Below are 22575 nucleotides of genomic sequence, written 5' to 3'. Positions count from 1 at the left end.
TGTCCCCTGTTCTTTGTCTCCTGTGGCTGGGCTGCAAGTCAGCCTCATGGCACCACAAAGCAAAAACATGAGTAGAAACACGAAGATCAAAATAAAGTCATTAAAGCTGACCACCTGCCAATCCCGGAGAGCATCACGGGAGGAGGAGAGGGGTGAAGACCTGTAACAACCAGAAAACAGGCAATAAGTCTTTACCAGACAACGATTACCGTGAACATAAGTGGATCGATTTTTTCCAACCAAAAGACAGCGTGGCTGAACGGATTAAAACAAAACAAAACAATAACCACCCCCCACAAAAAAAAAACAACCCTAAAGCAAAAAACTGAACAAGACCCAGCTATATGCTGCCTACAAAAGACTCACTTCAACTCAAGAAGAAACAGATTGAAGATGGAAAAAGATATTCCAGGCAAATGGAAATTTAAAAAGAAAAAGTGTAGTTATACTTATGTGAGATAAAATAGACCTCAAGGAAAAGGTGTAAAAAGAGACAAGATCACCAATGATGATAAAGTGGTCAGTGTGTCAAGAAATCAGAATAATTATAAATACATACGCACCAAATATTGGAGCACCTAAATATATAAAGCAAATATGAATAGAGCTGAAAGGGAGAGAGAGTAACAATAGGGGACTTCAGTATTCTACTTTCAATGTGGGGCAGGTCATTCAGACAGAAAATGGTTGTTTTCAATTAGGAAACATTGAACTTGTCCTACACATTTTGTCAAATGAACTTGACATACACTGAACATTCCATCCAACGGCATTAGGACATACCTTCTTCTCACACACACACAGAACCTTCTCCGGGATAGGTCGCATGTTCATTTATAAGACAAGACTTAACCAATGAAAGAAGACTGAAACCATACCAAGTTCTTTTCCAAACATGATGGTATGAAACTGGAAATCAATGAGAGGAATTTTGGAAACCTCACAAGTACATGGACATTAAACAACACACTCTTGAACAACTAATGGGTCCAAGAAGAAATTAAAATATTTCCTGAGACAAAAATGGAAGCAGAGCATGGGAAGACTTGGGGATGTGGCAAAAGCTGTCCTAAGATGGAAGTTTACAGCTGTGGCTGCTGTCTCAAAATCAAAGGACAATCCCAAATAAACTAGTTCATATCTCATGGAGTAAGAAAGAGGAGAGCAAACTGTGTCCACCTTAGGAGGGGGGAAATAACAAAGATCAGAACAGAAATAAATTTAATAGACACTAGTGAAATAGTAGAAAAAGTAAAAATTGAGTTTACTTTCTAGAAATATAAACCAAATAAACAAACCTTTGGATAGGCTAAGAAAAAAAAATGAAGATTCAAAACCAGAAATGAAGGAGAAAATGTTAAACTGATATCACAGAAATACAGAGAACCGTAAGCAACTACTATGCACCATTACGTGCTAATAGCTGAAATAAGCTGGAAGAAATGGGTGGATTCCTAGAAGCATAACACCTCCTGAGGCTACGTCCTGAAGAAACAGAAATCTGAATGGACCAATGATGAGAAAGAGGTTGAATCAGGAGTTAAGTCTCCCTCAGAGGAAACCCCGGGACAGCACCACTGCTGAATTCTCCCAACGCTCAAAGAACTGACTCTGATGCTCAGTCTCTTACAAAAGAGAAACGGAACAAGTGGGCCTACTCCCAAGTCATTTTGTGGGGCCAGCATCACCCAGGTACCAGAGCCAGACAAGGTCACTATAGGAAATTACAGACCAATATCCTGATGAATATAGATGCAAAAGTCCTCAAAAAATGCTAGCAAATGGAATCCAGTAGCACATTAAAAGGATCATTCCCCATGAGCAAGTGGGATGCAAGGATGGTTCAATGCATGCAAGTCAAGCAACAGCACCAAAGCGCATGAAGGACATGGCCCACACTGTCGTCTGAAGAGATGCAGAACAGACATTTGACAAAATCAAACATCATGATAAAACTTTCAACAAATCAGGTGATTGGGGAATGTACGGCAGCAGGACACAGGCCTTACCCAAGTCCATTAACATCACGCTGTGGGGAAGAGTTAGAAGCTGGTCCTCTCAGAGCAGAAGGGCCGGGGCGGGGGTGCCCCATCTTTTGTTCCACGGGTTGGGAGGTGCTCACCAGAGCACCCAGACGAGAACATCCAGGTCAGAAAGGAGCACGGAGCTGTCTGCCTGCAGAGGACTTGACCTCCTACGTAGAGAGCTCTAATGTCTCCGCCAGAACATGTTGGATCAGTCAGTGGATTCAGGAAGCTGCCGGGTGAAAAGGAAAGCAACCCGTGTAGGATCACTACCAAAACCCAAACCCAGAACACAGGGGGAGCTCATTGGCCTCTGGGAGAAGGCAGCGGCTCACACCTTCCCTGCACACTGAAAGGAGTTTACTCAGCTTGGCATCCCTCGTGCCTAGAACCGTGCCCAGCATGGGGACGCAGAGGTGGGGGCTGTTCAGAAATGTCCCCGGCACGAATACAAGAGTGCAGAGGAAATTCCACCTCACTGAGGTTTCAGGTGCAGTTCTGGGGCTGGGGCAGGTTTGGAGCCTGAGGGAGATGCCAGATTTGCAGACCAGGTCCCACCAAGACCTGCCCACAGGGCCTGGGCACTGGACTAAATTCCTTTGCCAGCTACCATGCCAAATGGCTGCCTTCTTCCTCTGAGAGCCTAAACTAAAATTTAAAAACTAATTAGTTCTTGCAGGTAGCTAGTAATATGGTTTCTCCACTAAAACCAAACAAAGCAAGGCTTTCTCCTCTCCCCCTTGGGTAGAGGCTGCTCGCCGGCCCTGGCCCTGTGTTCCTCCGTGCATGTCACTTCTCCCGCGGAAGGCTGTTTTCTTTGCTTCAGAATAGGGCTCCATCCTATTTGAATGTTAAGTGCAGGGAGAGGAAGAGAGAAACCTGTGACCAGAGCAGACTCAGGAGGGGGAAACAGAAGCCTGGTTAGAAAAAGTGCACTGGAAATCCGAGGAGGGAGGGCTTTGTGGCCGACAGGCCAGCAGGAGAAACAGAATCCGAGGCCCATTTCCCCTTGGCAACTGGGCTGGTTGGGAACACAGGCTGGCAGAGCCACCCAGAGAGCCAGGCTGCAAGGCTGAGACCACAGAGGACCCATGAGAGGGGAGAGAACAGACTGCACAGGCGGGTGGCCTCACCCCGGGCCCGGTGCCCCGGCACAGGAAGTGGGAGAGCAACAGTGAGCGCTCCACAGGGATACGGAGCAGACTCCTCCAGCCGGCCTCGCTGGGGGCAATAGGCCATGGTGCTGCAGAGCATTGTGGGTTTCTTGGTGTGAGCTGGCTCCAGGGCTGCACAGGGATGGAGCTTGCTTGGAAGTGCTGGGTGCTGCGCTGCACTACACCCAAACCTGCTGACAGACACCTGTGGCCTCCACGTGGGGAGATTCCAGTCGGCCACCATTTGCTGCGTCCTGCCGTGACAGGCAGTGCTGCAGAGCTGCAGAGAAGCAGCAGGAGAGGAGCCCACTCTCTCCTGTCACTTTCTCCTGCTCAGCCAAAACAGCTGTATTCACATTTGCCCCTTTTGGAATAGAGCAGGCGATAACTATCTGGGCACGTGTTAAAGAACACCTTGGTCACGCTTGCACAGTTCGCATCCACTCTGAAGACTGTTCAGAATCAGAGAGAGGCCTTGGTGACCTGTGGCTGCGCCGAGTGTTGGGCGGTCACTCACCTGCAGGCCTGACGGTAGGAGTTACTAGGCCATAGCTGCTTCAGTGGCGCTTAACTGCACATTCCATGAGAAGCGCTGACGTGAACTCTGACTACGTCCTTGTGTGGGGGAGCTCTTTGCTTTGCTCTGGTGCTACTGCACTCTCAGGATCCTGTTTATCAGGATTCTGTTTCTAAGGTGGCACTCCCAGCCACTCAGGCCCACCTGGCGGAGAGCCTGAATCTTATCCCATCGAGAGCAGACAGGGTCCCTCCAAAGTGCTGGGGGACTAGAGTTCAAGGTCAAGCGTGGGATGGGCTGCTCAATGGGGAGATATAAGGGGTGAGGTAGAATTGGGCTGAGTTGGGTTCTTCTGAGAGCAGAGCCTGAGAAATCCTTGCAGCAGTGGCTGATCTGGGGAGCATAGCTCAGGAACAGGAGAGGGTCAGGGGCCAAGGGCCTGGACCCAGGGAAGGTAAAAGACAAAAGCAAGGAGCACTGTGTGCCATCACCTCAAGGGTCACATGCCCTTCCACGAGTCTTGTGAGGTGCGTCTCAGGCCTATCCTCTGGGAGCCACCAAACTCCATAATCCAATGGCCTAGGTGGCCCTGCACTAAGCCAGCCAAAGCCTGCACGCAACAGGCAAGGCATGGGGTTGGAGAGTGGACGGTCCCACAGGATACATCCTGCCCAGCTTTTAAGGGCCCCAGTGTGACCCAGGTGCACATATAACAAAATCTGTTTGCTACCAAATGTTGTAGATGGCGTCTATCCCTCTAGTTCCTTCATTGAGGAAAATGTCCCAGTACCCGTATTCTCACATGTGCCCTGGTAGAACCCAGTCTTCACTCATGGTTTGGTAACAAAAAGAAGGAAGGAGAGGAGGAGTGGAGGGAGTGAAGTCAGGTCCAAAGGGGGAAGAAACACGGATGGAGACCACCACCGTGAATGAGAGTGTGCTCTGCTCTCCCGGAGTTCAAGTTCAAGGGTGAGGGAGAGACTAGCAGACGGTGCTCAGTGTGCTGTAGGAGGAGGAAGCACCTTGAATCAAGCCCCAGTGGGTGAGGGGGGTCGGCAGGCACCAGGCAGCAGAGGTCCCTCTGGGAAGGTCTGAGTTGACTTGGGACCCACATGAAGTGAAGGAGGAAGCCAGCAGACATGCGGGAAGGGCCCAGGTGGAGAGTGGTTGGCAAGTCCCAACGGCATGTGAATGCTCATGGGATTATCTGGGTCACTTTCCCCACAAACCTCTTGCACAGGGGCAGGGCCCACTGTCAGGGTCTTGGTCACAGTCCTATCTTACCTGGTGCTGGCTCTTGGGAAAGCCTAGTGGATGGTTGAACACGTGAACTTGCCCACCTGTGCCAGGCCTGCTTCCCAGAGCACACGCTCCTCTCGCCCTTGGCCTACCAAACCCAAACTGGGTGCATTTGCCAGATTACAGGTTACATAAGCTGGCCGTCTTTGAGGATTATTTTCCCATTGTATTTGAGACTCTGTGGGGTCACAGATCTTGAAGGCTGTGAGAGGTCCGGGGCTCAGGGAAGAGGTTTTGCCCCTGCGTCTGAGCCCTGGCTCCATGGCTGTCCAGCACAGATCCCAGGAGCCTCACCTCCTCCTCTGCAGCGTGTGGATGACGACTGCGTCTTCTCACTCAGCAAGACCGTCACAGGAGCCACCCTGGAAAGAGGACAGGGTGAGGGACGGCCAGAGGTGGTCACTGAGCTGCTGGGAGCAGATTCATTCCCAAACCCACCTGCCACACCTGCTCACCTGGCGATTGAGATGCAGGGGCCAGGTGGGGCCCGGGAGGGCATAGTTTTAGAAGCACCCACAGGTAGGTTTGGTAAACCCTGGCAGATCTCCCTCGCTGTGGTCAACTGAATCTGCTCATCAGATGGTCTCGTTGCAGGCAATGGGAATTTTCCCTGCCAAGAGCCAGATGATAAATATTTTGGACTTTGGAGACCATACACTCTGTGTGGTAACAACCCAACTCTTCCATCTTAGGAAGAGTGAAGGAACCATAGACAACGTGCACACAAACAGCCAGGGCCATTACCAACAGAACTTTACTTATATGGCCTGCAGACCACACTTTACAAACCTCTGCTCTCATTCATTCCTAGACAGTTGGAGTGTTTACAGGACGTGTTGGTATGTCATTTTCAGAAAACACGCGGACGATTATAGATCTACATTTTTGGATGTGTGCGTGTGCATGTGTGCATTTTAATTTCAGTTTTCTTTACCTTCTCATTTTGTGACAATCATTTACAAGGGACTGGCTTTCATAATGATGCTGGGGAAATCAGGATTCTGTTCACATCCATTGTTTTTCTTGTTCTGCGAGGATGACCTCACAATCCGTCACCTGCGTCCCTTCCCACCCCATAATGTTGAAGAAAGTCTGGGGTTTATCACCTGATGCCAAACAGGTGGATCCTTCAGGGGCTCATGAAAGCCCTCCAAGTCATGACTGGACCCCTGGCCTGGGGTGTGGGCCTGGCTTAGAGGTGGGAGTGTGGGGGGGTCCACACCTCCCAGGGCCATCCCTGCACTGCAGATGGGAATCTGGCTGCCGCCCACGTCATCTCCACCTGCTGTCCTAATGGGCAGAAGAGAGGTCAGCAGTCACTCTAGGCTGGACCTGTTGTTTGCCTGGGTATTTTGCTAGTAAATATCACATTTCAAGAATTTGTTTAGCACGATTCGTCAGAAAACTAATTGACCCACTTAAGAAAATGTGGCTGGGAAGGATGTGAACGTGGTTATGATGTAATGTGGAAGGGTGGCGTGCCCCTCTCCGGGCGCAGCAACGGGTCTCTGTCCTCTACTGCTCTGCTGGCCTGCAACAAACGCATCGCCCACCTGTGTCAACGGAAGGCTCAGCAGCTCCACACTGAGGCAGAGGCGGGTGGCGGGCATGCTAGGACTTGCCTGGGGGTTAGGAAGAGGCCTTGAGCTCCTGTTCTTTAAAACTTCAGCCCTCATCCTAGCCCTCCTCCTGCCTGCCAGCCTACACGCTTTACAGCCAAACACAGTTTCTAACAAGGTCATTGGTTTTCTTTATTCAAAATCTGCTGGAGACATTGGAGGGAAAACAGGAAAATACTATTTGTTGTCTTCAAATAACTCATTTCTCCCGTGGGTTTGAATGGGAGGTAGGATCTCTCCCCGCCCGGAGTGGCTTTGGTTTTGGCAGCGTTAGGAGTGGTTTTGAGTATTTAATTGGAGTCGTTGGCACATGCTGAACACCCAGTGGGTTCCTCACAAATGATTATCAGTCGCCTGCACAAGCGGGGAACAGAGACTGTGGTGGTAAAGGGGTAAGACTGCCCGCATTCCTGCCCAGCGTCCCTGTGTCCTCTCCCTTCCCACGGGTCGAATCATCATGATTTCCAAACATCTCGAAAGAAGCCGAGAAAAGTGTTTTGCTTACAGAATAGAGACAGGTACACACATGAGACAATAGACCCCTTTCATTTCCCTCCATCCATTGAACGAGAACTCGTCAAGGCCCTGGTGACTGAAGAAGGGACAGCATCTTTCCCAGCACCTCAAGGCCTTGCTGAGCAGGACTGAAATGGGCGGTGAGAGGATGGAATCACAGAGCCCCACCAGGATCCTGTCACAGGCCCTGTTATCCTGGGTCCTTTTGCCTCTTTCCTGTGCTGGAGCAGCAGGGACCCATGGGAGAGGGAACGAGCCACGTGTCCCATCGGCTGCCCGGAGCACCTCCTGCATCTGCTTCTTAAAAGGAAGATCAGATGCGCTGGCAGTAAGCATTGCGCCTTGGAGAAGGAGAGAGACTTCAGGAGCCACCTGATGAGTGAAGCACCCATAAATAAAAATGTCACTTCCCCCCGAAAGGGAAACTAAATTATGAATTCAGAAATTCATAGTCATCTGTTTTTATTGTTGCCTAATGCTTTTTAGATGTGCGCAGGCCCTGCAGAAAATCAACTCTGAAGCTGCATAATTAGGACATCCTTCATAGTCGTAAATGCTAATCCCATTGGAGAACAGATTAAGAATTCACAGGCATGAGTTCCTGGCATCAGGTACCTGTAGTTCCTTTTCTTTTTGAATAATTCATTATTTACATACTTGGGTGCCTATCCTTCGGCCCCGCAGGGTGCATCAGGAGCAGGGGAGGGATTCTCTTTCCCCATGTATTTCAGCAGTAAACGTTTTTCAAGGTGCACTGGTGTGGATTTGGTGTCATTGGATGACAATCAAGAACTGTGCTAGTTTCTGCTAGTCACCCCAGGGACCCATTTAGGGAAATTAAATGGGAACTTCTGCGGGACGTTAACAAGGTCAGAGGTCTCACTTTCATAGTTGACTGAATTACTTGTTTTAGAGAAAGAGCAGCAAAGGCTCCAGGAAGCCGTTTGCAACAAGCTGTCACCAGGCTTCAGCAGGGCCTCCCGGTTCTCGGCTGCTTTGGGATGAGACCTGTGAGGCAGTGGAGAGCGGCGTCCTAAGTCGACTCCTGTCCCTGCAACACTGATCGTGGGGCTCGGCTGCCAGCCAGTCACCTGCCCAGACCCCAGGCCCCGACCCTTCTCCTAGGGGTTCTCAGGTCCCATCGCAGTGACGCACACACTCTTGTGCTGGCTGCCTGCCAAGGTCTTGGTCCTGCTGCGGAGCAGTGACCCTCATGGATGTGGAGGGTCCTGTTCATCGCTGGGTCTCTGGCACCTGCCACAGAGCCCGGCACGGCACTTTGCATTCTTTTAAAGTGACATTTTGCAGAATAGCCCCTACTCTGTTGGTTGCAAGTAATGAACCCCAGTTGAATCTCTTACATCTAGTGCAGAAAGGATCATAAAGACACTGGGGTCTCTCACTGACCCCACAGGCAGAAGGAGGTTGGGCAGGAGCCAGGGCTCTGGCACCATCCAGTGCTCCCGTCTCTGGCTGCTGCCTCTCCGTGACAGCAGCCGCTTGTACCAACAGTGCCCAACGCGTGCCATCTGCACGGCCAGCCTCCTGTGCCTGTGCAGACCCAGGATCCAGGTGCTCCAGGCCAGCCTTGGGTTGGCCTCTCATGGCCTGGGTGTCCACCCCAGGCCGTCAAGTGGAACCAGAATTAGGGTCCTCTGGGACTGTCTCAGCCAGCTTACACTGCCGTCACAAAGTGCCATAACTTGGTGGTTTGAGTACTTGGGGAGAATTTCTCATATTTTGGAGGCTGGCAGTCTGAGATCAGCGTACCAGATGACAGGGTCCCCGGGATGGCTGTTCTGGCTTGCTGGTGGCCACCTTCTCGTCTTGTCCCCACGTAGCCTGCCATGTGCGTTTCTGTGAGGGGCAGAAGGAGGTTCCCGTTTCTCTTGAGGCCACTGATCCTACCATGAGAGTCCCACCCTCATGGACTAACTTAAGCCTCACGGTCTCCCGAAGGCCCCGTCTCCCAACACCACACACAAGGGTCAGGGCGTCGATATGTGAATTTAGGGACATGCAGATCATCAGTGAGGAGAGAGTCTAACTGGCCCATTGAGCCTGATGTCCACCCTTAGGCCAGCCAGTGAGTGGGACCCCTGGTGGAGTAGGACAGGTCAGCTCCCATGGGGCTGTTTGGGGGTTTGGGGTAGAGGCCGGGAGGGGTTCCGAGGACAGGGATCTGAGCACATCACGGAGTGTTCCATGTCCTAGAGCAGCAGAGGGACATCAGTGGCAGGGCTTTGCCTGACTCCGCTGTGTTCTGTGACGAGCTGTGACAGACTTTCTGCCCAGCGAATGGGAACGAGCTCAGCTCGTGTTTGTGCGTGGCACAGTCTGCTACTGTCTTTTGGTGCTGGTATTAAAAATCTGCATCTGAACAACTTTAAAAATGCATTGTTGCTGGGCAAGGTGGGGCACACCTGTAATCCCAGCAGCTCAGGAGGCTGAGGCAGGAGGATTGCAAGTTCCAAGCCAGCCTCAGCAACATCAAGGGACTAAGCAACTCAGTGAGATATCCTGGCTCTAAATAAAATAAAAAAGGGCTGGGGGTGTGACTCAGTGGTTGAGTACCCCTGAGTTCAATCCCCAGTACCCCCCCCAAGTTTATATATAATAAGTATATATGTAAATAAAACAGTTCCACACACAGCAGCTACCTAACGATGCTCACAGCCGTCTCCTCAGGGCGCCATCTCTATTTCTCATTTAAGGAAATTAAGGCTGGCCCCTGCCCCAGTCATAGGTGCCACCACACAGCACAGGAACCCTGGAGATAGGGTAGTTCCTCTTTAACCTTAGCAATTGTTATGGTTTGGATACAAGGTGTCCCCCAAAAACTCACATATGAGGCAATACAAGAAGGTTCAGAGGAGGAAATTGGGGTGTGAATGAACCCAGTCAGTAATGAACCCCTGACAGGGATTGACCGAGTGGTAACTGAAGTGGTGGGTGTGGCAGGAGGAGGTGGGCGCTGGGGCCTGGCTTTGGGTGTTTACCTGCATCTGGCAAGTGGAGTCTCCCTCTGCTTCCTGATCAACATGTCAGCTGCTTCCATCCGCCACACTCTTGGGCCAGGAGCCCTGAGGAATGGAGCCCCCTGTCTATGGACTGAGACCTCAAGCCGTGAGCCGTCAAATAAGCTTTTCCTCCCCTTTAGTTGTTCCGGCTGGGTCCTTCAGTCACAGGGGCAACAAAGCTGACCAAGGCAACTTTTCTTCCTTTCAAGCGTTAAAGCGATGCTTCCAGTCGTTGACTGTTTTAAGGTCTTTGCCCTTTGGGTGATGACACACGCCAGGTGTTGTTACTCGCACTGCATTGTGCCAGCGGCTGAGTCCTCACAGTGGCCCACCGGAAGGGAGTACTGGTCTCCTGTGGCGTGGACAGGGAAGTGGAGCTGAGGAGAGCTTTGCCGTTTGCACGAGGGGTGGGGCCAGTGTTGTGACCGCCAGAGGGAACTCAGGGTGTCCGATACAGAGACTTGCTTCAAGACTCAGTGACTGGGCTGTGGAGCATGGTCCTGCTGGGCCTGGGGAGCAGTGGCCTCAGGTCAAAGGAGGCAAGTAGCCAGCCCTCCCTCAGCAGCCCCTTGGAAAGGGGCCTATTACTTCCCCAGGTGGGTGGAGAGGCTCTCTGCTGACAAATGTCTACAGATGGTCTGGACGGGTCCCTCAGGTCCAGGGTATCATAGTGGCCATGGGTGAGTGGGTGAGAGGGACTTTACCTGGAGGGGCGGGGCCTTGAGCACATCACATGCCAGTTTGAGGCCTACATGCAAACTCATCCCTGGCTGTCTGCCTGGCGCCCTTTCCAGCTCTCTGACCCAAACTTCCCTCCCTCTGAGCTTCCATTTCCTGCCCAATGTAGGGAGGGGTTTGATGATCCCAAGCCTCCTTTATTCAGCACTTGTGGCTAATAATTCTGGTGGCCTTCCCAAGGCCATGCTTCAGCTTCCTCTTGCGGCCATACTGGCTGGTTAAAGTCCAGCCACCCCTGGTGGTCCAGGTAGAGGGAAAAGGCACCCAGATTCTTGATGACTCTGGAATCTCTGGCACGGCCTATGACAAGTGACCTTCCTTAGCTGTCAGTCAACCCTCAGCAAACCTTTCCTTGCTGGTCTTGGAGAGCTGTGGGGAGCCCTGGTGGCCTCTACAAGCCCAGGGTCCTGCAGTGTGCAGTGGTGCTGGAAGATCTGAGGATTTGTCAAAAGACCTGTAGGGTTGCTGGGAACAGAGGCACCAGCGTGAGCTGGTTCAATTGGTGACTTTGGGGGACCAGGCATTGGTCTTCACGGTCCTAAAACAGGCAAGCAGTGTCCTTCTTTCTTTGAGGTCCTTGTTTAATATAATTTTCTTCTTGGCCCAAATTTCTTCCCTGGCTGTCTTTACCATGGAGCTTCCAAATCCAAGATGGAACTCCTTAGAGTAGCTCATCAGGGAGTTTCCTGCATGACTCTCAGGTTTAAACCAAACTGTCACCAGCTGGGTCTTGACATTGGCCCTGGCATCCTCAGGAGAACCACAGGCAGAAGCGGGCAGTGTGCTGCTGAAGGAAGGGTGAATGCCGTTCCGAACGTGGGCCAGCGTTCAATCTCTACGGGTCTGTTCTCTTCATCCTCAAATGAAACCCTCGGCTGTAAGGCTCTCTGAGGTCTCCTCCGTCTCCTCCGTCTCTTACTTCTCAGGTGCAACATCTCTGAGCCTCCAGAGGGGGAGGTTTAGCTTGCCATCTCCAAGTCCGAGTCCAGCTGGGAGGAATGAAGTCCTGGGAGCTGCAGTTCTGTTTCTAGGAAAGTCATCCAGGCCCTTCCCTGATCTCCCCCACAACCTGCCGTGTGGGCAGGGGAGCCGATGTTTCAAGGGGGTCATCTTTGTAGAAAGCCAGGAGGACGCAGCCTGCGGAGAAGAGTCTGTGTCGGACCTGAGGCTGACTCGGGGCTGGTCACCTGCTTCCTCCTGGCACACGCCCTTGACCCAGACTTCTCATTTTCTCCTGTAGAACACGAGGCGAGTAGGGGAGGCAGCAAACATGCAGCACAGGAGGCGAGAAGCACGTCCTGCTCTGTGTCTTCAAACCATGTGGGATTCAGAGTCCGATCATTTTAGCATCATATCACTTTCCACTATGTCATAGGTGCCAAGAGAGAACAGTGCAAAAGAATTTGGGCAGAAAATGTGTGACTACACCTTGAGAACGTGCCCACGGCGACTCGGTTACACCTACTCTTATTCACAGCTCACCACGTCTCAGCCCCAGCCCCAGCCCCGTGCGTGGCAGCCCGAGCATTTTGATTCCGTGTTCTTCCTGAGGAAACCTTCCAGGCTGGAAGTACCACAGCCCTGCTGAGCCCGTGCAGTGCCTCACGCCGCGCACTGGCTTCCTGTACCCGCTCACAGCCGTCACTTGTGTGCCAGGAGCTCTCTCGGCCTTGAATGTGTCCCTTATCTTCCCCGGGGCTGAGGACACTCTTTGTGTCTGTCGGTAGGCAGTCTGTACTTTTTCCTTTCAGTTCTGGCCAGAAAAAGCAGGAATTCTAAAAGGCTGCAATTATCCCTCCTGGTTCTTTTGCACAGAGCTCTGTAAATAATTTATTTGGATTTAAGGGCCTAGAGACCAAAAAGCATATCGAGCCTCTTGGTAACCAGGAGGATTCTGCATTCAGAACTTGGAATGCAGCGCCAAAGAGAAATGTTTCTTTGAAATCAGAGAAGACAGAGTGACCCCAGGGCTCAGGCGTCAGGCTGGAGGGGGCCAGATCACAGCCTGAGGAGGTCTCGTGGCATGTAAAGATCACCCGTGAGGTTTCTGCATCCACGTTGGTCACCATTGCAGCCACGGAGGGGAAGGGCAGAGATGCCCAGCAGGCGCTTCCTGCCGCACTCAATACCTGGGTGAAACAAAGAAAAGTGTGTTCGCCAGGCCGGCTCGCTGCAGTCACAAGATTCCGAGTGTCATGCTGCACTCCGGAGCACCTGGCACCTCTCCTCGGGAGGGGCGCGCTGCTGGCCATGCAGGAACGGACGCTCATCCTACTTTTCAAATCAAGACGTTCAGTACGGAGTTGAAAAACCATGTGATGGTCATGGATTTTGTGAAGAGTAACTGGTTTCCCTCTCAGAGAAGAGCCAAAGTTTGTATCGTCCACATGTGTCGAGGCCTGAGGACGGCAGAGCAGCCAGCCGGCAGATACGAGGTACGGCGGGGCCGGGTGGGGAGCCGCCCGCGCACCCTGGTGCACCCTGGTTCCAAAAGAGATGCAGGTGCTGCGTGTCTTTGGACAGTCTAGGTGTTCATCTGGTCTGATGAATTCATCTCAAGTTTGTAGTGGTTTCCAGGGGATTTAGGGAAGAATTTCTTATCCTTTGATTTATTCCAGTTTGGGCAACTTGGTAGTGGTGTGGGGGGGTGCATATCGGATGAATGTAACTGACACATGACAATCATCTGCACTTACAAATATTTTATAGGACTCCAAAGACTTCTTTGGGTGGGTCATAGTATCCACATTTAGAAACAGCAGTGCACTGTGAGCCAGAAATTCTTAGCTCTGTAAGTTGGCAATTAACTGTCTTAAGAAGAAATTCCTAGTTGTTTCCTGATTTGTTATGTGGGAGAATCTGTGTGGTTTGCTCGATCCTGTTAAATTGGGATGAGTCAGAGATAGACTTTCATTTTTTGAGGGTGAGCTCTAATTTCCAAACACAGAAACTGTTGTAAAAAGGAGAACTTCGGAGATTTAAATGTCCAAGTGAGATAGACACATTACTCTAAAATATATTTGTATTCTGCAACTGGTATCAGCCGCAAGCAGTTTTCTTTACAGAAAATAAACACACATGAAATCTGATCAGCTCTTTATTATACATGGAATAAATTATGAATGACATTGTAATTGACTCCCAGGTAGCTCAGTTGCCCATCTCTTTTGATAAATGCAATATGCAAATTGCTAATGCTTTATGAAAAGGTAACCTTTCTGAATATTGATGCTGTTATTAGGAAGGCCTTCCCATGAATGCTGGCAAATACTTCAGATCTTTTGTTCCCCACACTTGGCAGAAAGGAGCCAGCGAAATGTGGAAGGAACAGGTTTTGCAAGGTTCAAGGCAGGCTTCTTCCAGATCCAGCCCCAGGAGTGTGAATTTCCGTGTTCACAACAGAGATGGAAAGGCCAACGAAATAATGGTGTTAATTAAATTCAGTAATAGTTGTTCATTACTTCATTGCCCAATCAACCAGAGCAAAAGGTATGCAATTAGAATATAATTGAAAGAAACCAGAGATGTTATTATTCACAAGTAATTAATCAGATGGGGACAGAATTTTATCATTCTATAATTTTCACTGAGGTTATTTTTCAGTCCTCCAGAGAGGGAAAAACTTGTTGAATTATAGTTTCATGCATTTTACAACAGTGTTCATGGCTCCACTTAAAACCCTACATAGCAAGTACTCTCTCTTGCATTTCCATTTTTTTCATGCATAAAACTTCATCTATTCCTCAATATTACAGCCACACTGCAGTTGGTGATGTGCACCTCAGAAGGAGGTTGTAAAACCCTGGAGTACACTGATTGTCACAGCTACATTTTCCTGTGGTTTAATCCTTCACTCCGCCCTTCACAGCCCCCGATGGGGCCACGAATCTGAGATAAGTCCAGGCCCCTCCCCCACAACAGACCCAACCACGGCCTGCTTCTCACTGTCCGTGATGTGAGAGGTGGTCTGAGCGGGGTCTGCTTCCGGGCTCTTGGACAGGCCCATGTGAAAACCATCAGGTAGGATCTGTGCCTCTGCTCCCTCTGAATTTGGAGCTTTGCTCAACTTTTAGTAGCAAACATTTCAGAATTTAAAATATTCCACATCCATTGAACGACTCTTCTTATTATTCCCACTGGGGCATGTCAGCACCATTTAGATTGAGGAAACCAGGAAGCAGCAAACCTCCTTGCTCAATTTCCCAGGCTGAACAGATGAGTGAGCCCAATTAACAGCCTCTGGGTGCTGCCCCTAGACGTGGCCCACTGAGTTCTCTTCCGTCAGCTCCAAGGCCATTCCTTAACCAGCCCAGGCTTCACCATGCAGTGCCCAATGGTGTGAAGAATGAGTAAGATCACCGGGATAAACTCGCAGCTTCTTTAATCTAGTTGGTTTCCCAGTAAAAGTGAGTTGGGGAGACTTGTTCCGTGAAAACTTTCAGATTTCAAATTCTTCCCGTGAGACTCTGCAGATCTGCTTGAGCTGAGGGCAAGGTCTACAGACAGGTTTTCCTAAAGCCACAGCCTAATGTTTATGCATGGAGAACCCCCCTCTCCCTTGGGTCTGGCAGCGTAACTGCAGCCCTGGGATGCTCCCGCACACTCGCCCGCTTCCTTCCCCTGCCTTCAGTAGGAGGCGGGAGGAAAGCTGCTGGCTAGGAGGCAGCTAGGGTGGAAGCAGGGCAGATGCTGGAGAGCCTTGTGCTCATATGTGCAAACCTAGATCTCTGTGACTCCAAAATGCCCCAAACCAACAGGAAACTGGTATGTTCATATGCAGTTCTCCCTCTGCATATGAATTTGAAAAATTTCAGACATCAGCAAAGCCGTAACCGGGCCCTGGAGTAGACCGGCACCTGTGCCCCGTCTGCAGTCTATACGGCTAGGTGGAGGTGTTCCGAAGCTCCTGTAAAGCAGAGCTCAGGGGTTTCCACCAGTTTCAGGAGGGAAGCCAGGTAGAGTTCATGACATGCTGTGTCCCCAGAATGTGAGTGTGGGCGAGCGGCTCTGAACTGATGGCAGATTGTCACCTCTGTGACATCAGGTATAAGCTGGGGCTGCAAGCCAGGGCTGGCCCGTCTGTCTGCCTTCTGACAGGTGACAGCTTATACACACTTGATCTTGAGATGAACCAGGCAAAGCTTTTGTATTTGGAAATCAGGATTTGAACATGCTGCTCTGTGTTTTTCAAAACCTCTGATATATCGGCATCTCTCCTTCCTACTCATCTTTTGTGGGGGTTTGGGGTTGGTATGTAGGGAGGATTCGGCCAGTAGTGCTCAATTCTGGCTGGGTATCAGGGTCACGGTGACCTAAAAGCACTGCGCATACCCATGCACTGGCTAAAGCCACTGTGACAGTGGGCCCAGGGCAGTGTTAAGCATTGGCAAAAAATGACCAACACAAATGTTGACCAGTGACCACTGACCACTTCCCCACTCTACCTCCCTCCTCACGGGTTCCCGCTTCCTCCATGATCGCGAGCATGTGGAGCAGATTCATGATAGTGGTTTGAAGGTCCACCTCTGCTCATTCCGTGATCTCTGTTATTACAATACCTGTTTCTAATGATTGGTTTTCCTCCTGATATGGGTCATGTTTTCTTTTTCGCATACAAGGCAATTTCTAAATTAATGCACTGAGAATTTTGCTTTGTCTTGTGCTCGATTTCGTTGTATTCCTGTGAATGGTATTGAACTGTGTGCTGGCGTGAGGTTAAGCTCTTTGCACACAGCCTGGTCCTGCTGAGGCTTGCTTTGGAGATCCGTGGGCGCAGGTCCCGAGCAGGCCTTCCTCAGCAGTGGTTCTCGACCTGGATGATTTTTGCCCCCACCCTGGGGATGTTTGCTGCTGTCTGGAGACAGTTTGTGTTGTGACCCCTCAGGGGAAGATGCCCCTGGCTCCAGCGGTAGAGACATCCAGCCAATGCCCAGGGCAGCTCCCTCCCTCCAGCAGAGGATTATCCAGCCTGCAACATCCGTGGCGTGAGGCTCCTAGGTCAGCTCTGCTGTCAAGACGCAACCCTTCTGAGGAATCGACCTGCTCTCGGCTGGTGGGCGTGAACTCTTTCCAGCCCTGGGCGAGGTCCTGCCATCGTCTGACCTACCACTTTCTGGCAGCTTTTGTTTTTTCTTTCTTTCTAACTGTAGGGAGTTGTCTCTGAAGCAGGTGCAGGCCGGCGTTTATCCAGAGACTCAGGGGTCGCCGCAGGCGGCTGGTGCTCTCTCCTCGCAGTTCCCTGCTTTCCATAGATTCTGGCTACCTGAATCCTGCCTGTCTCTACCACCCCTGCTCAGTGGGACCCCAGGTCTGGGCCTTTCCCCTCCCAGAGCGTGGAATCTGCCTCCAGGGACCCTGGCCGGCCTCCCCCTCTCGTTTCCCATCTCAGGGGTCACAGTCCTGTGGAGCTTGTTGACCAGTGTCCAGGAACCCTGCGGCACAGCTCCTGCCTGGCTACTCCATCTTGAAGGTAGATGTCTGCCCGGTGGCTCTGACATCCCACCAAGGCTGGGACACTCCGCGCTGGCTTTGATAATCGTCTGTGAGTGGTTGGGAGCAGGTTTAGGTTTTGTGAAATGAGAGTGCTCAAGTTTTAAGTGTTTGGGCTTCAAGATAACTTGATTCAGGGAATAAAGAAGTCACTGAGACCCAAGAGGAAGAAAAACAAACATCGCCTTTCCCCTGGCAGTTATCAAAAGGCACAACACGATTTTATGTATTTCCCAACCGAGCCGAAAGCTTCAGCCAGATCAAAGGCCCCCCTCGCTTTCTTCCTGAAGTCCTGGTCTTCAAGTGATGTTGCTGGCGTTTGGTGGTAACTGGCCTGTGCTGAGGACTTGGAGAAACCTGTCTTAACAATGAATATTTCCACAATCTCTGCCATTTCCTGTGCCTTGCCTGCTGTCTGGAAGTGTGCTTAGTGCTCCTTCTAGAAGCCTCCACAACTCAGCCTCCACTGGTAATGGCTGGTAGCCTGGAAAGGCAATTTCTGGTGGCCTCTACTGAAAGGCAGGAAGGGGAAGTTCTAGAGCTGAAGGGGGGGGGGGTGACATGAGTATCTGTGGGTCCCTGTGCTACCAGCCATCTCTTGGCTGCCGACTGTCAGAGGTTGATGTCCTGAAAGGTGGGAAGGATCAGGTCTGGAATCAGGAGGCACGATGGTGAATCTGAAGTCTCTCATCTCACCGTGCCGCTCTGTTGTCGATGGAGGGCATTTGGTCCATCTGACATCATATTGGTCAATTTGCATGGGGGATTGGGCGTTGGTGGGCAGGCCATGTCCACCCTTCAGGAAGATCAGGGAGGGAAGACGGGTGGAGCGTGTGGGTGTGGTTAGGGAGTGAGCACTGGACGAAGTCCTCTGGGCTCCTGCTGACTGAGGGGCTTAGCCATTTCCTTGTCCTGTCTGAGCTTGGTTTCATTTATGTTCATGAGAACGATGGTGGTCTCTACCTTACGGGTTTGTTCAGGATTACGGAGATCATCTGTCTAAAGGAATAAGCCGGCGTGAAGGCAGCACCCCACAGTGAGTCATTACTGCCCTGAGTTCCAGTACACCTTTTCCTGCCAGCTCCAACCCAGCCATGGAGCTGCGGCATGAAGACATGGCCCCTGGGCCTGGGCAAATAGTGATCTGTGTTTTGTGGGTGCTGCGTGAGCAACCTTCAACAGCTCCTGGCCTCCTTCCCTACGTGCAAGAGGCAGGTGATGGGGGCCTGTGAGCACCTTGACCTGGGGTCATCCCTGTGTGTTAAGAAATCCAGAGGTCAGTTACAAGTGGGCCCTGAGTTCAAGGCAGTGTCCGCTGAGAGCCCTCCCTGTGTCAGCTGCCGATTCAGCCACTGACAGGAGATTCTTGGGAAGACGCGTCACGCCTCTCTGCTCCTGCCGGATGAAGCTGGGGCACGTGTCAGGGCATTAGCAGGCGATTCTGATCAAGATGGCCCTCTCTCGGCTCTCCTGCCAGGGGACTTCCAGGGGCATTGCCACCTAGAGAGGTCGCATGACCCTCACGCCTCAGTATGCTCTAGAACACTGAGGAGAATTTTTGAAAAGTGCAGGCCCATGGGCTCTGGGAGGCCCAGGGTCCTGAAGCTGGTTTTTGCTGTGTTGATTCGTGGTGGGGATGGAACCCGAGGTCTCGCACATGCCGGGCAAGCACTTAACCACGAGCTATGACCGCACCCTAGAAGTCTGTTTTCGGTGTGAAAACCTGATTTTATGCAGGTCTGAATCCCGTATCTGATGCTCCGGACCAACGTTTTGCAGTCTGTGAGCCCGGGTGGGAAGCAGGTGAGAGAGAAGCCGGTGTGAACGGCCTGGCAGGAGCACCGACCTGTGAAGGAGCCCGGGGGGCGGGGGCACCGGCCTCATAGCGGGGCGGAGGGGCGGGGCCACACGTGCGAGGGGCGGGGCCACGCGTGCAAGGGGCGTGGAGCCAGAGGGGACAAAGGCGGCTGGTGCCGGCTGCTTCCGAATGCCCACTGATCCTCCCGTAGCTGTGACAGGCCAGCCCTGTCTCTCCAGGGAGAAAATTCTGTGAGGCCTGAGCGGTCCGGCAGGCTGGCAGTGACAGGAGGGCAGAGGGCAGGAGCAGGGGGACGCAGCAAGCCTGCCGCGGACCAGGGGCGGGCAGGCCAGGGTCAGGAGGTGACAACGCTGGCCCTCGCGCACTGTCCACCGAGCAAGGGGTCTGCCACTCCGGGTTTGCGGCTCGGGGTTCTGTTCCTCCCCTGAAGAGAGGCGGAACTGAAGGGGAAACACCTGTTAAGCGTCTCTGGAAGCTGACTCTGGGCCAGGCTCAGCGCCCAGCCTGCTCGCCCTCTGGGGTGCAGCCCGTGTGTCACAGCTGCGGAGAGGGCCGCAAGCTGCGCAGGGAAGGACGCGGGCTCCTCCTCCACAGAGGCCTGGGAAAGGGAAAGAAAACTGGGCAAGGTCCAGCAGGGTGAGGGCAGGCGGAAAGAATGGCACCTTCGCGGTGGTGGGGCAGGACAGCAGAGCCTCGTAGAACCCAGGGGTCCCCGAACTGAGCAGAGGGGATTGCCACCAGAGTCCAAGTTCCTGAGAGGAGGATGCCAGGCGTCGCAAGTTTGCCCCAGGTTCCCCAGTCCAGCTAAAATGGAGTCTGTGTGTCGTGGATGAAGCTCTGCAAGAGGAGACAGAGACCAGGGAGTGGCTGCTGGGCACTGCGCCTGAACCTCCCAGCACCTTCTCCGCAGTGAGCATCTATGCTGCCCGACATTTGGACCACACTGAATTCAGGGGCAAGTTAGGAGAGTCTCTAGAAGGTCCTGCTGGGAGGAGAGGAAAAGCCGCCCTAGGCTCATCCCATAGCTATTTAAAAATCAGTTGTTGAAAGAAACAGACCATTCCTCAGGACTGGGACTGGTTAGCCAAAGTTCAGTGCTCTGTATAAGACCATGCCCACGCCCAGCAACCAATAGTATGAAATTTTACAATGTCTGGCATCCAGTGAAAAATTAATAGACATTCAAAGAGTCTAGAAAATAGGACTCAAGGAATCCAGAAAGTGATTGTAAATAGAAGATTCGTTAATTATGATGAAATTATAAGGCAAGAACTTTTTAAAAGTTATTATAGACATTGCAAATATACTACTTTTCCTTTACATTTCAGGATTTAAAGGGAGATTTCACCATAATGGAGAGAGAAATAGATGATATATAGAGAGATAACCAAATAGAACATCTATAGGAGAGAAAAAAGGATATCACTTGAAATGGGATTTTTTTTCTTACTGAATAGGAGTGACAGCAGATGAGAACGTGTAGAACTGGGAGACAGAGAACAGAGCAGGGGTGACGTATACAGGGCCGGGACTGAGTGGTTCCATTCATGCGTGATTAGTGTCTTGAAGTGGAAGGGGTGAAGAGAAGAAAGAGACAATGGCTTACGCTCATTTTTACAAAATGAGTGGAATGTACATAAAAGCTTTGCTTGTCAGCCATGTGCATTCCTCAGATGACGGTGCCCAGGGCTGTCAGCCAGGTGCCCCAGCCGGGGGTGCTTATTGCCTGTGGTCTCCCTGCACTGTGCAGCTGAGGCGGTTTCTTTACTTGTCTAAGTTGGTGTCAGCATGGTGTAGGACCACAGATGGCTTCAGATCTGACGGGCCGATTCCCTGGCAATTGCGATGTCTATTTTCTTTTGCTGCATCACAGAGGATCACATGCTTAGCAGAGAAAAACTGCATCCGTTTATGATTTTGCAGCTTTGTAGGTCAGAAGTCCTGGTGTGGGTCTGATGGCGCCTCTGCTTAGAGAAGGTCTCTCTAGGCTGAAGCAAGGTGCTGGCCAAGACTTAGCTCTCACATGAGCCTCGGTGTCCTCTTCCAAGATTGCTGGTTACTGGAAGAATTCAGTTTCTTATTTTTTGCTATTATCCAAAGACCATTCTTGCTAGAGGCTACCCTCAGGTCCCTGACATGGGACTCCAGCCACAGGTCATAGATGGCATGTTCTTTTGCCTGGTAAGGTCATCAGGAGATTTTCTGCTGCTTTGAATCCCTCTTCCCTCTTTAAAAGGCTCACCTGATTAGGTCAGACCCACTGATATAATTTCCTTTTGAATGATTCAATGTCAACTGATTAGCAACCTTAATTATATCAAAACTCTGCTGCCATGTCACATAACTTACTGGTGGAAGTGATAGCCCATCATATTCACAGGTTCTGTGCACATTTAAGGGATGGGTACATGCACCAAAGCTGGGACCCTTAGGGACCATCTGTGCTGTCTGCTTATCAACTGTTTTCTAAATTTTTGTATCTGCAGAGAAAAGGAACTAAAAGGAGGTCTTGGGATTGAGGATGCCTGTGTTGGGCCCTCCAAGAGCTCTGAGGAAGGGTGCACTGTGTGCTCCTGGCACCAGGTCAGCTTGCAGTAGATGCTTGGGGCTGTGGCGTGAATGAGGGATAGAAAGCACAAGGTGTAATAGATAAAGAAACTGTGGTATATATACACAATGGAATATTACTCAGCTATAAGGAATAATAAAATTGTGGCATTTGCAGGCAAATGGATGAAATTGGAGAATACCATGCTAAGTGAGATAAGCCAATCTCAAAAAACCAAAGGACGAATGCTCTTGCTGATAAGTGGATGATGACACATAATGGAGGGCAAGAATGGAGGAAGGAGGGACTGTATAGAGGGATAAGAGGGGTGGGAGGGGTGGGGGGGAAGGAAAAATAACAGAATGAATCAAACACCATTACCCTATGTAAATGTATGATTACGCAAATGGTATGCCTCTACTTCATGTACAAACAGAGAAACAAGTTGTACCCCATTTGTTTACAATAAAAAAAAAAAAGAAAGAAAAGAAAGCACAAGGTGTTCATCTCAGGTGGAAACGTGAAACCAGGTGCCTGGTGTCCATGCCGTTGCCATGGAGATTGTCCTTTGATTCGATGCTCATTCAGCTCCCTGCAGAGGCACTCATTTCCAGGAATAGACAGACTGATGAGTGGGTGGATGGACAGGTGTCATCTCTAGCTTGTCCAAGTGAAGTCACAGATTGGAGGTCACTTGCTTTACCATTCTTCTCATTAATCAAATTCTAAGCAGTGAAATAATTTCCTTTGCTCTTTGTGAGTCTGATTTCTATCCCTTCTCCATCCATAAAGGACTTTGAGGGAGCTCCAAAAAATGAGTGCCTTGGGAAAA

General features: G+C 51.0%; 1 protein-coding gene across 2 annotated transcripts in view; it reads left to right on the top strand.

Moving 5' to 3' along the window:
- The first annotated feature begins 12602 nt into the window (after positions 1–12602).
- The window catches only part of C5H10orf90 (chromosome 5 C10orf90 homolog), a 186818-nt gene continuing 176845 nt past the window's right edge, over positions 12603–22575 (top strand). For both annotated transcript variants that reach the window (XM_047553367.1, XM_047553366.1), the window contains exon 1: positions 12603–13322. In XM_047553367.1, the coding sequence (XP_047409323.1) occupies positions 13083–13322 (240 nt within the window). In that variant the 5' untranslated portion in view covers positions 12603–13082. The remainder of the gene's footprint in view (positions 13323–22575) is intronic.

Source organism: Sciurus carolinensis, chromosome 5 (genome assembly GCF_902686445.1).
Source record: "Sciurus carolinensis chromosome 5, mSciCar1.2, whole genome shotgun sequence".
Classification (NCBI taxonomy): Eukaryota; Metazoa; Chordata; class Mammalia; order Rodentia; family Sciuridae; genus Sciurus; species Sciurus carolinensis.
This window is presented reverse-complemented; position numbering and strand designations above follow the sequence as displayed.